Source organism: Centruroides sculpturatus, unplaced genomic scaffold, assembly GCF_000671375.1.
Source record: "Centruroides sculpturatus isolate CEXI.00-Female unplaced genomic scaffold, Cexi_2.0 scaffold110, whole genome shotgun sequence".
NCBI classification, from domain to species: domain Eukaryota; kingdom Metazoa; phylum Arthropoda; class Arachnida; order Scorpiones; family Buthidae; genus Centruroides; species Centruroides sculpturatus.
In genome coordinates this window covers 74,256-89,113 of record NW_019384339.1, presented here as the reverse complement: position 1 = coordinate 89,113, position 14,858 = coordinate 74,256, and the positions used below count along the sequence as shown (strand labels likewise).

Genomic DNA, 14,858 nt, shown 5'->3' with positions numbered 1-14,858 from the left:
TTATAATCGGGTTAAACTGTATACATACATACATCTAAATCAGTGTAAAATAGACTCTTTATAAAATATATATATAGGTGTGTGTATATGTTACAGGCAATTTGCTAAAAAATACCATTCATATTTAATGTTGAGCTGCTGTTTAAGTACAGACAACTATTGTTAGATCATAAGTAAAATAGTCAGAATTCATCATGCAGTCTGTTCATCAATGGTAATATTCCTATTGGGTAACTTTGTAAGATATCAAATTATTTAACCACAAACATAAAAATGAAATTTACTTATTTACAGTAAATACTGAAAATAAACATAGTCAAATATTTAACTTTATTTGAATACTACTATGATATTGGTACTAATATCACATAAATATCAATACAGTATATCAAATATACTTTATATGATAATTATTCTCACAATCATCACAACAGAATTTATAATGAAAACCATAATTTCAAATCTGAATTCAATATTAATTCATTATAAAGCATTTTTTTAAAACAGATGTTATAAATTATTAAATTTCATTTGCATATTATATTTATAAAGAATTATATTCCATATTCACTCACTAGTCTCAACTCATATGCCACATGAACAAATTAGTCAAGTCAAAGACTTCAGGAAATCATTTCAAAATTGTTCCTATTGAAAGTTTCATAAGTTTCTACTCACATTCAGATGCGTGGTTGAAAGTATGTTAAAAGCTCAATTTAACAGAACACCATAAAATCAAAGAAATTGGTTTATTGTAAACAAAAATCTGTTTTATTGTAATTACTCTTTATTATGGACTTGTTATATCAAAAAGTCCATTACTAAACAGTAGAATCATGTTTATCTGTGGTTTGTGGATGTTTTCTCTGGGTCCACATGCCAAACAAATGCATTTTTGCTTTCTTTCAGCAGATCTGTTACCACTAAAATAAGGAGATTCTACTGTATGTAGTAATAATGACTTATTCATTACTGTCCGTCGATATTATGGACAAAATTTCACTTGTAACATATATAATCCGGATTTGTACTGAACTTGTAAAAACAATATATATATAAATATTTTTAAATTTTCAGAAACAATTTCAATTGAGCAAAGTTTACTTTTTAAATTACAAATATTGCTTTAATTTCCTTCTGCTAATGAACTTTAAACTGATATTTCTAAATGCCAAAAATGATTATAAAATTTAAAAACAAATGTTTTTGATAAAATTTAATATAATCATTTAAATTTTTTTTTATATCATCGTATTAAAAAATAAAAATAATATATTACCTCCACCTCTTGGAAGTAATGGACCAGATCCTCTGGCAGCTCCACCACCTCCTCCTCTACCTCTCGGAGGACCACCTCGAGAAGGACCACCTCTACCCATGCCTCTGTTCCCTCTAGCATTTGGTGGCCTCATAGAGAGTCCACTAGGAATTCCTCCTCTGGGCGGTCTGTTCATACCACCGCCTCTTGATGGAGGGCCACCCCTCGATAAACCTCCGCTACCGCCGCCGCTTCCACCTCCTCCACCACCACCTCTTCCTCTTTGTCCACCCCTAAATAAAATAAATTTAAAAGTTAATCAATAGTTTGAAATCATTTTGTATCTCTTTAATTTAATTATGGTGTAAAAAAAAATTTTAAACTTAAAAAGCAAACAGAATTTCAAGAACAAATTTTAATAAGGGAAAAACAATTAATGTATTTTGAAATTTTCATTGATAAATTAATAAAATGCCTAAAGCCGTTATTACTTTTCTAGTTTTAATTTTATTGTAACACACTGATTGACAAACTATTATTGCTAAAACCACTTTCCTGGCACCATTTTGATTTTGTATACTTTGTACTTTATTGTGTAAATCTTTCCATTTTTTCAAAATAAATATTTGTTTTGTGATACCATGATTATTTTTAATTTTTAAAAGGTAGCATAATCCGCAATGCATCTGCATGATAAATGAGAGTTGCAGGTTTGAGTCCCACTCTGGGCTTATTTTTTTCTTCCATAATATTCTAAATAATTTAATAAATATTAATTTAATTATAAATATAAAATTTAATGAACAATGGCACCTAACACCTCCTTCTAGTGACAAACTATTTAGTAACTAATTAAAATACAATCGTGAAAAAGAAGCCTGACATAAACCAGGATTGTTTGGCTTTACAAATTTATCAGGTCTTGTGATGTTTGTTTATCCATTTTAAATTGATGTGAGAAAATTGAAAAAAGTGATCTACTAAGTTGCAAGTTATGTTATGAGTAAAGGTGCATAAATAAAATTTTAAAATTTGACATGAAATTTCAATTAACATCATGGAGGGGCTCTGTAGACCCCACCGAACTATGTGTAAAAATTTTTCACCAAACCAGTTAAGGTTAAGAAACAGAATTTGAAAACATTCAGGATCCAGTCTGTTTCTTTTCTTGGTTCAAATTAAACTAGAGGCGGCAAAGAAAATTACTGGTATGCAGTGGCAGATAAGAGAGGATACAATAAAAACTTCAAAATGCTATTTCTAAAAACATTTGAGATTTGAAAATGATCTTGTCGTCGACCCTTTTTTATAGATCATTTTTAACTGTAAGTTTTTTAATAGTATTTGTCTGTTTTGGAAGTTTTACTTCACGTCACCTGCTGTTTGTGGTTCCTGGATTGGAATTAAAAAGGATGTGCATGGAAAAAAGGGACTTGTTTGTATAGTCTTAAATTTTCAAATTACTGTAACTATAACTCCTGGGCTAATGTTTACAGTAAATATGATTTATTGAACTACCCACAACACAATCATTGTGCATATATTAATGAAAGGTAATTATTAATTATTCAAATACAGTAATTTTATTTTTGAGTAGTCTCCCTATAGGTACTATACTGTACATTTGCATCTGCCACTGTCATAAATTACCTTTATAACTTCATATATCAACTAGCAGACCCCGCCATGTGTTGTGGTGATTCAAGATGTATCTATTATAAATGTATAACACTTCCCCGTGGAGGAAAATTTTTCGAAAAATTTCTTCTTAGTGTACGTTCTGTTGACGTACCCTATTAAAACGCAATCAAAAACGCAAAAAACCGCATCTAAAATAGTATAAATAGAAGCAGAGTTCTTTACGGTAAGCCTTAATCCTAACCATCTCCCTTCAGTGGGGGGGAATTTCGACACGTATATTACATAAAAACACGTGCGTATTCGAATGCAGCATTGTGTCAAAATTTCAAAGGAATAGGTAGGAACAAATGAACATTACATTTTTATTTATATAGATAGATAGAAGATGACCCGCTTTAGGTTCATTTTCACAGAAAAGCAAACTTAGGTCGTCGTACTCGTAGCGCCATCTGTTGGACATAAAAGCCTTAACCTAGATTATATATTTTAATTTATATGAATGTTTAACAGAATAATATACAGCCTATGTCCACCCTGAGGTTCCATTCTAAATATTGGTGAAAGAATTTTTGAAATCGGATGAGTAGTTTTGGAGATTACCTGTTGCAAACAAACTTACATACATACATACAAACATTACCTCTTTATAATATTAGTATAGATAAAAAAATTAGGAATTGAAACATTTTTATGCTTTTTTTATTTTTATCCATCTGAAATGTAAACTCTGAAAGTTTTTATACAAATGTTTCTTCACTTACAGCTATGTCTGCGGTTGGTGATATCAGGATTTGTGTAGTTACTTTAGCAAACATAGACAGAAATCAGGCACCACCCAAAAATGCTATGTACAACTAGGAATTAGTATATCAAACTGTATTAAATTTTGTAAATGAAACTTTTATATTTCACAGGCAATTAAATTCCTGATTTTCATATTGATGTCTGAAGTTGTAAAGATAATTTAAGAATGTCCTGGGAGCTCTGATAACCGAGACAGAGAAATACAAAAACATTAAATAAAAAAATGCAAATAATTTTATATAAAAAACTCTCTCTATTTTCATGTAGACTGTTTTTTATATAGAAAGTTATTAATAAATAGTTTTTTTTTATTAATAAAGAACTGTTTGTGGCCGCCAGCGCCAGAGATCCTGAACACTGTCTGGCAACACTTGCCAAGATCACGAACTCTGTCTGGCAACACTTGCCAACAAGAGTGGCTGGCAACGTAAAAAAAGAAAAGGCGCGAAAGTTCGTTGGATTTTGTCCGGGTGTTGCCCGAGGATGTCTGTGACAGTTCTAACCTTTTCTAATAAAGTTCTTTTTTGTTACTGTTCGTGTTTGCCTGCTTAATGTTAGATCTAAACATCAGTAGGATTGAATGACAAATGTTAATTGAATTTAAGAATGCTAAAGTAATTTATTTATAAGAGCATTCCACTTAGTTAAGAATCTTTTTAATGAATTTTTAAAAATTTAAGAATAAGCTTACCGTCCCGGTGGGCCTCCTCTCCCACGACCTCTAGGACCTCTTCCGCCACCACCACGACCACCACCGCCTCCTCTATTTCTTGGACCACCATGTGAACCCCTGAACGAAGGGATAGGTTTAGGCACAGATTCTTCCATAATTTATAATCTACAAAATAAATAATTTGTAAATTTGATTAATATTAAAAATTTCTAATTTGTCAATAAAAGTAGATATTACTTTCATCTTATAATAATGATTATAAGTACAGTAGAGCATTGATTATCCAACCCCCGATTAACCATCACCTCGGTTAACCGACCGCGTTCTAGTCGGCAAATTCAAATGTCCGCTAGTGATGTGGCGCTACAATATTCAGATATGTCTTGGCTACTTTAATATTATTTTTACGTGTTTTAGCTGGCAATACTGGATCGACCATGAAAGGGAGCCAGTATTTAAACTAGGCTTAATTTTGTAATTTTTAACGATACAATAGTGACGATTATTATTTTAAAAAAAAATTTGATAGGCTTAACATGGAGGAAAATTCAACGCAAAGTAGGTTAATAGCGATATACTAATATACTAATAATATACTACATTAATAATGGATTTTTTCATACTTTTCGGTTATCCGACTTTTCAATTATCCAACCAACCCCAGTCCCCAATTGAGTCGGATAATCGAGGCTCTACTGTAAATTGATTTATAATTAAAAAACCAGACTATAATTTCTGATGATTGGCCTGACTGCAATTTTCATTTTACTTTGAACGGGCTTTAACTACTCAAAATTAAGCAAAATACTATTTAAGTGCTGAATAATCAATACTACTGTACTATATAGAGAACGTATCAGGTCAGTCCATAAGTTCCTGCATATTTTATGACCTTGAGAAAAATCTTGTTTTGCTGTTAAAAATGCAAGTCTAATGTGATACTTTTTACACTGAAGTGTTAAATTGGATCTCATTCATATAATACTGTTCAGAATTGGGAACATTTCAGTTGTTTATTTTTGTTAAAATGGAAGTAACAGATGAATATAAGAACCATGTTTTATACTTTTTATTTTTAAGTGATGAGAATGCTACAAATGCAGCCAAAAAATTAAATACTGTTCATAATCAAACTGTAATTAGTGTAAGGACTGCGCAGAAGTGGTTTGAAAGATTTAGAAATAATGATTTTAGTGTGGAGGATAAGGCTCGTACTGGAAGACCCGTTGACTTTGATGATGATGCTCTCTCTGCACTAGTTGAAGCAGAACCATCTTTAACAGTTGATGAAATTGCGGAACGTTTAAATTCATCCCATGGAACTGTTCATAGACATCTACCACAAGTCGGAAAAGTTTCAAAGCTAGGAAAATGGATACCACATGAACTGTCAATAGCTAACTGACAACATCAACTGCTCAACTCAAAAGCTTCAACTGGGAAATTCTACCTCATCCACCATATTTGCCAGATATTGCTCCCAGTGATTATCATCTTTTTCGGAGTTTGCAGAATTTTTTAAAAGGAAAAACTTTTGAGGATGAGAACAATGTAAAAAAGGCTACCATCAAGATGGCAAGAAATTGTACAAAATAATGGTGAATACATTATAGATTGAAATAAGATTTAATTAAAATTTTTTGTTGCTTTTTTTGTAGATAAAAATGCACACGAACTTATGGACTGACCTGATATTTTTCATTTGTGACCACTAATTGTGAAAACTACTGAACCAATTGTTACCAAATTTTAACTGTAGCATCTTTATGATCCCCGGAATGTTTACCACTAATCAAACCTACATATTTTTTATTAATTAAATAAAACTGCAATGGATTTTTGTCTGTATTTCTCTCTCTCTTCACTAGATGGCGACACACAAATTAATACTTTCTGTCTATAAGAAAAGTCTATTATTGAAGTTTGCTATTCTATTTGAAGAACTGACATTAAATTTTAATTAGTTAATTAGCAAAATCTTGGAGGAATTAAAAAAGTAATGTCATCACGCTAGATGGCAGTACGTGTACTTATGGTGGGTTTTCGAATTGTTACAGATTAATTTCTGCAGGTAATCATACAAAATATTCGAAATAGTTATTGAATTTATCTCGAATGAATATTTTTGAGATTGACTGATAAATAATGCCAAGAGCTGCGAGGCAAGATAATAATAATCTTATTTGGAGTTTCAAAATTACAACGGGTTTTCATATACAAAGTGGATTATCCATAAATAATTAATGAACAATTAGTTCAAATTTTCAAAGTTCTATATGTACTGTACATAAGAGCAGGCAAGGCCGTGACAGGGAATGCTAGTTAATAATAAATAGAGAAATTAACAATTTTTTCTAAGCCGGAGCATTCCCAACTGTAGACTAATTGAATAGTTGAAAAGTATTCTGAGTAAACAAGTGGACTGAACATCCAAATCTAAATATATAAAATAACTTGTCCTAACTGACTGACTCATCATTGCCCAGAGCAAACCGCTGAACTTAAAGAAGTGAAATTTGGTACAGATAGGGTACGTCATGAAAACGCACACTAAGAAGGGATTTTTCAAAATTCCCCCACGGGGGGAGAGGGAGAGGATTAAGGGTTAACCAGAAAAACGGCTTCTACCGTACTATTTCAGATGCGATTTTTTGTTTTTATCTGCAGTTTAGTAGGGAATGCCATGTGAATGCACACTAAGAAGGGATTTTTCGAAATTCTCTTACAGGGGAGGATAGGATTAAGGCTTAACCGGAAGAACAGCTTCTACTGTACTATTTTAGATGTGATATTTTGTTTTTATCTGCGTTTTAGTAGGGTATGCCATGGGAATGCACACTAAGAAGGAATTTTTTGAAATTCTCCTGTGAAGGGGAGAGGGAAAGCATTAAAGCTTATCCGGAAAAATGGCTTCTACTGTACTATTTTAGATGCATTCTGCACAGTTAGGGTACGTTATGAAAATGCACACTAAGAAGGGATTTGTCGAAATTCCCCCACGGGGGGAGAGGGAGAGAATTAAGGATTAACCGGAAGAATGGCTTCTACTGTAATATTTTAGATGCGATTTTTTGTTTTCAAATATGTTTAATTTTCATTGATTACTTAGATGTATTAAATTGATAACATTTCAGACATTGTTATAAATATATTTATCTATTTCGATTTTAAAAATGTTTGAACCATTTTAAATTCTAATTTGGTATTGCATATCGGTTCGATTGTAGAATGATTGTAAACGTTCCAGAAAACTGATCAAATTGAAAACAGTTCGTTTGATTTGCGGCAATTCTCATCATTCTCAGCGGTAGGTTTTATAAAACAATTACTATGGTTGTTGAAATACTGAATATAAATGGGGTTTGCTTGCAAAATCCTCGCGGGCAAAACCGCGGGTAATAGCTAGTATGTTATATAATAACTGCACTGTAAATGATTCAGTACTGTGGATCAAGGCTTACTGATTCAGTTCACTGCTTCCAGCTGACACAGCTACACTAAGTGTCTTATTCATATATAACTTAACTCTGCAATAAAAATCAAAAGTCAAATATTTATTATGTAAAGAAGTGTTAGCATATGCCACCAGATCAAGACAGCAAGTTGATTTCTGTAAGCAAACTAATAATCCGTTTGGTTTGTTATCCATTTAATTTATTGGTACATAAAAAACAACAAACTGCATTACTGATATGAAAAGCATGCTAGCTAATTTAAATGGCATCCAGAAGCTTGTGTATCACTTTTTAACAGCTTTTGTCAATAACTGTTTGTTGGGCTGCAACTTGAAAAAACTGTAAACCTATAAATTCTCACTATCATCTATCTGTTTCATCTTTCTTTAATCTTGAAAATGAAGTTAGTTAGATGAAAACCGAGACCAAACATAGAAAGATCAGAGAAAGACAGTCATGTTATTTCAATTCAAAACTTCTTCTGGAAGGAGTTAGAAAGATGACCAGCATGAATGATTTTCATTAATTGGAGCGCTATAAACTATTTACTATTCCAACATCTATTGATGTCACCTATAGGCCATTCTTCTAGTTCAGTGGTTCTCAATCTTTTTGAAGTCGGGGAAACAATAAACTTTGACATTTTTTTTCACAGAACACTTACAATACATCAGCTTTAAAGCAGAGGTGACAAACTTTTTTGAAATCAAATGCACTTGGTCTAGTAGATGACGACATTGGCATTTGCTGATTACATCCCCATACAAAAATTATTTTACCTTGTATTGATTTTTCTTTTGCAACAATTTTTAATTGTATATTTGATTTTTTCGCGGAACACTTGAAGTGGCTTCACGGAGCACCTGTGTTCCGCAAACCATGGATTGAGAACCACAGTTCTAGTTATTTCCATCAGAGTCTTTCAGTGAATAATACAAATGTTTGCTTTTTTAATTTATCAATAAAAGTTGAGTGCAAGTAAGTCAAATTTTTTGTCTATTTGAATAGAGAATGGCATGGATCAGAATAAAAAGTTTCAGAAACTAACTTTTAATTCAAATTTTTAAATATTCTATAACTTCTGTAATGTCTACTTCACATGAAACTTAATATTTATGTAAATTTATTAAAAATATACCATAATACCAATAGTCAAAATACAGGCTTAATACATAAATAAATCACACCACCAACACCAATAACCAGAAAAACAAAAACTTTTTTACTGTAACTAACATTTCCTTCTGTTTATAATACACATCAACAGGTTTAACCAATAGAACTTAAATGGAAGAAGGAAAAAAAAAATCTTAGAACAATGTTTTTTAAATTACAGATTGAGTGTGCAAAGTTGTGATGTCTGATATAATGCATTGAATTAGGCCAGTTTAAACAGTGCTCTCCAGGTTGACGAATTAGTCTATTTCCTTGAACTTAACCACCATTCCTCTCTCAAAGCTTTGCAGATTTCTGCAAAGCTTCTGCAGCTTTTCAAATGTTTAAACCAAGGCAGTTCCATCACACGATGTAGGAGCTATGCCTTGTCAAAATCCATTTACATCTTGTTATCTAACATGTAGGTCATAAGTGTTATGTTGGAGGTGTTTTCGAAGGCCATATTGATATTCCTTAATATGTGTGCTATAATCATTTTCTTCCATTACAAACGAAAGAAAACATTACTTATAGTAAAAATTTATAAGCTAAAATAAATGGAATGTTTTTGGTTTGTTTGTTTATTTGTTAAGTTATGGCAGGCAATGCAACACTTGGATGATCTGCATGCCTTCTGGAAGGTCTTTTTAAGGGTAACTGTCATTTAGGCATTATAGACGTGAAGAAAACCTGGAAAATGCTACATGGCCAGCCCATCCTAGCCAGGCACAAACCCCCATGATTGAAGTTCCAGCGTTTAGGAAACGGAACTGCTTGGCCATCTGTGGTCATCGTTGGATTCTTACTTATGAACGGCTCCACATGTGTTTCCTTAATCTGGCATGCTATTTGTTTTAAACTCGTTTTTAGTAGATTCAAGATATTATGTCTCAAAAAATTTAATCTGTGCTTTTAAAACAGTGTACAAGATTATGACGATAAAATTTTTATAATTTTATTTAGAATTTATTAACTAAATTAAATCAGAATGCATCTTAAGGCTTTAAAAAAAAAAAAAAAAAAAAAAAAATAGATTTATGGCCATGAAATATATATTTCATAAATATTTTTGTTGTGTTTCTAATAAAAAATTATTTTATTTTGTTATTTTTAATGATAAAAATACAATAAAATAATTTTAGATAAATTTTAAAATATTCTAAGTCCATTTAATCAGAAAAATAACTATATGAAATGCTTAAATATATCAAGTAGCCTTTAAATCTATTTTAAACACAAATATATAATACTTTCTCTTCTTAAATTTCCTTTGTAAACCATAAATCTGAATCAATTAGTTAACAAACTTACATTGAGACTGTGTGAACCATTAATGATTTCATGCACTATAAGTTGACAGATTACTTCTTATCAAAACTGGTAATTTAAGATCTTACAACCTGATCTACGTCTACAAGTCTAAATATATTTTTCCAGTCCATCATATTACGTCCGGTCTGGAAATCAAAGTACAACTGTACTGGCTTCACTTTCTTGCATCATTATTAATGAACAATTGCTGATCTTTAGGTCAAACCAACTCAAATTTATAAAGAATATTAACATAATATGATAAAATATATATCAAAGAGAAATTAGGTAGAACAAGGGGTAGGAAATTTTGGAAATGGCCAAACAGGAATGACAAAACAAAGACCATTCAAATTTTTCAATGACAAGAAACATTGATTAGGCCAATATTCCATTAAAAAAAAAAATATATATATATATATATTTTTTAAATTATATATATATATATCAGACTATTATTTATATTACTTTTAGGTCTAGCTGCAGGAGTTTCAATCTCAAAATTTAATATACACTTTAATTTACAGAATTATTTTCAAAATGTCTTATGATTGTAAATCTTTGGGATAAACTGCCAGATAAGTGGCCAATTTTGGGCAGTTAATGTTTAATCTGTAGTAGATTAGTGAAGAAACAAGACAAGTAATCAGCTATAATTGCAAGGTATGTAACCTTTATTTAAACTATTTAAATGATGTTTATTGTAATATTGGAAGAATATTTTTAAGAAAGATCAGACATTATAATATTTATAGTGACTAAATTTCAAAAATCAATTTCGACTTAAGATTTAAATTTGATTAAATGCTTTTTTTTTATTCTAAATCAATCAAATCGAAGTTTCACCGTAAGATTTGTGTAACTCTGACTGTAATTGTCGGAGTTACACAAATCTTACTTTATTATGCAAAATTATTAATTATTTTAATATAAAGTACTAATATACATCTTTCGTCTAGACTCCAATCCATCCCGTCCTTTCGTTCCTCCATCCGGCCCATCTTCGCGGGGTAAAACATTTAAGTCGACGGCCACCCATCGCGTCAAAGTAACCGGTGGAACGAGCATACTCGTTCTTTAGATTAGCGACAAGGTTAAATTTATTCCACATAGTTTACACGGCAGCCGACGCGACCGGCTTCGGCAGGTTAGACGACCGTGCTCGTTAATTGCCGAGAAGCAGACAAGTATCTTACACAAAAACATTAGCATGTATACAAAGGATACAAGAAATATTCGGAGAAGCAAAAAATTTTTTAATTTAATAAAAACAAATTGCTTTTATTTTTTCATTTACGGTGTAGTTTTACGTGTAAAAACGAAATTAAAATATCATCTGTGCTTCAATACATATTTACATCTCGGTGTTTCATCCACGGTGTCTCCAACCCTTCGTCAAAACAACAAAAGAAGCGCATGCTACTCCAATTACGAATAGAAAATTATAAAAAAAATCTATTCAAGAGCATGAAATCTACATCAATAACAATACGACGACCGGTAGATGTTACTTTTAGGTAATTTGCATAATGTATATACGTGAACTAATTAACTAAAAGTAATTTCTACCGAATAATCAAATAATTCCAGATATTTCGGATGGGAACCGAATGTTACAATGCAACGTACGAAAAATACACTTGGACGGCGATTAATTAAGCGACTGACGTCACAATCACTTTCTATACAGTAAATTAGAGAAACAACGAAAGGTACACATGCTTCTTTCGTATACTTTGACGGTTGAGCCGACGTAACGATTTCACGCGGCCAATGGCAGATTATACGTAACCGGTCACCTTTGGTTTTATACCTATGCCTATATAAATACATTTTATTACCTATTTTATATCCAATAAAAAAAAGTCCTACCGTTTATTTATGTTAACAAGATGGCGATACCTCGACAAAGAAACGGAGCGCACTCCTTCTCCGTAAATGAACTTTTGCCAAATTAGTGTATCCGCCAGGGAATTTGGCTATAATTTTCTTTTCTTGGTTTTGATGTATTTTATTTATAAATCGAGAGCGTACGTGTACGGAAGAACCGAAAAAAAAAAGACAAAACAAAATGGCGACACGAGAGAAGCCTTATGACCCAATGACAGTTACAAGGAGATAACTTACAAAAATCAAAACATGGAGTTTGTATAATGATTTTTCGAAATAAATAATTGACTTTAAATTGTTTTTCGATTGTCTGCAATGGTGTTGAATTACAGAAAAAAATCTATATAATTCAGTGCCATAAAATGGCGTCCATAGAAATGGAGGTTTAATATCTTTGTATAGGTCTACTGTGAATTGAAATACGACAACCAAAAATTAGTCATGTATATTTGTGATTATAGCCACGTGTTGTTTAATATCCAATATATGTTCTGTGAAATAGGGCGTTGTGAAAACTCCACATTAAATACAGTTAAACGTCACTTATATGGCCATCTTCTGGGTATACAGTTTATGGCCAAGTAAGTGAGGTGGTTACTTAAGTAGAGGATAGGCCAAAGAAAAACAGCCAAAAAAATTCTGAAAACCTTAAATTTTAGGATCTGGTAAAGGGTGGCTGCCAACCCATTCGTCCGCCCATCTGATATAATTTATTCGCGTCTACCTATACTGACCATTCTGGGGAAATTTCTTTGAATATGGTTGTCTTGGTGGGATACTGCAACACATGACGACCTGTCAAGAGGTAATATCTTCCGAGATTTCCTACGAGTAACCGACCCCTATTTAGGCGTTAGACACGAAGAAAACCCGGAAAATTTTACGTAGATGAGGCGTGAACCTGCAACAAACTATCAGTATTGTGTGGTTTGTCTATTTGTCTTATTGTGTTGCGGTCGAGTAAGTTCAGTGGCTAATCCATCATACGAATTGAGCGTTCGCCAAAATCCTACCATTATTACTACCGGTTCCAAGATAAATGTCACTCATGGCAGAGTAGTCTTTGTACACAATTGATATTAGATCATGTTGCCAAGTCCTTAACTATGCCAGCATTTTTCCCACCAGATTTATGGTAATCAAACCTTCACTTTTTCCAATATGGGACCAAGGATGCATCTGTGGTCGGATGAGGCTATAACTATATACATTGATGAACGCATCCCTCTACAGTAATACAGTAAAACCTTTACCTTACCGAATTTTTCCGTTTAGAAAGGTTTTCGTTTTATTCGAGTTCCGTTTAAGACAAGTTTTACTGTATTTCAAAATGGTTCCCTAGAGTGATAGGTTGACTCCATAACAGTCTTGGCCACCCACCCAAGGGTTCGAATATCATTTTATATATAGAATTATAATAATATTTACTTTATAATTTAATACAATACGATGTAATTTGAACTTTTATACATTTTTAATGGCTTTCCTGTTTAAAGGTGATCCGTGATTCAAGATATAATTAATATTTATTTGGCAAAATTGGAGAATAAATACGAAGGATAATTATATAGGCTAAACGAAATTTTAAATGTTCTTAAAGCACGTTTTCTCTTTTATTAGCATATAAATTATATAAAATCCGTGCGCGAATACAAATTTGTATGCCATAACAGCCTTCATAATTATTCAATTTGTTTTATAATTTTCAAGTATCCTATACTATACTGAAAGTACAATGAAACCTGTCTTAAACGGAACTCGAATATAACCCGAAAAGCTGCCTAAACGGGAAAAAAAATTCGGTACGATGCAACTCCGGTTTACACAAGTTTTATTGTATTACAGTAAATTCAATTTAAATTACAAAAACTAGAATAACGACGTCATACTATAAATAGTTTATGAACTGGTTAGCGATAGTTAACTGTAACAGATTGGTAAATAGGGAATTAGGAAGTGAAATGTTATTTCAAAAATATTGTACTCTTCCGGGTACAAATAACACTGATTAAAACGATGATGATATACACTAGTTTATATACTATAAAACATGTTGTTCTATGTTTTAGAGTATTGTTCATAGAGTACTCTTGTTATGTTCGTAGAGAGGATGTTGTTAGGCGTTGTCCATTAATTGCTTCTACTGTTTTTAAGCCAATTTTAACTCCTCCTGGTTTTTGCATGCAATGATATACAATGGCAAACCCCCTCCACTTTACGTAAACAATAAACTGTAAAACCCTGGTGTTGAAGGTCTGCAAATATTTTCTACTTGTAGTTTATTCGCATTAGTAGTAAGTAGGCTTATAAGAACAAATTCTATGTCACTACAAAAAAGTCTCCACCAATGGCCACGTGGATAAAACTATCGGATGCTGGTTGTTAGTGGGTTCGCACCTGACCAACGTGTTTTCTTTACGTGTCTATCATCTTAATAAGGACCAGTTCCTTGTAAAAATCCTCCCGGGAGAAACTCTCTCTTGGCAGATAGCCCACGTGTGCCTTGCCCTATCCATGAATCTAATCATTAAAAAAGTTCACATAGACAATGCCTTGACACCCTCACTTTCTATTGTATACAATGACGCATCTTTAAGCGATTCCCCCTCCCTTAAATAATATAGAAAGTGTACAGTACACTATAAGAATTATTAAGGGCCCGATTTGCACG

The 14,858-nt window shown here is 32.1% G+C and overlaps 1 protein-coding gene across 1 annotated transcript; it reads right to left on the bottom strand.

Annotated features, from left to right (window-relative positions):
• Nucleotides 1–651: 651 nt before the first annotated feature.
• On the bottom strand, nucleotides 652–12,263 carry LOC111633044 (probable H/ACA ribonucleoprotein complex subunit 1-like protein). Its single transcript, XM_023377576.1, has 3 exons — nucleotides 12,170–12,263; nucleotides 4,395–4,541; nucleotides 652–1,551 (listed from the first exon to the last, which is right to left on the bottom strand). The coding sequence occupies exons 2-3, from the start codon at nucleotides 4,529–4,531 to the stop codon at nucleotides 1,242–1,244; spliced, it is 447 nt and encodes a 148-aa protein (XP_023233344.1). The 5' UTR covers nucleotides 4,532–4,541; nucleotides 12,170–12,263; the 3' UTR covers nucleotides 652–1,241.
• Between the last annotated feature and the right edge of the window lie 2,595 nt (nucleotides 12,264–14,858).

Coding starts and splice junctions, on each gene's coding strand:
- LOC111633044 (XM_023377576.1), bottom strand. CDS start 4,531: ATGGAAGAATCTGTGCCTAAACCTATCCCTTCGTTCAGGGGTTCACAT. Junction 1,552..4,394: donor AGAGGAGGCCCACCGGGACG/GTAAGCTTATTC, acceptor TATTTTATTTAG/GGGTGGACAAAGAGGAAGAG.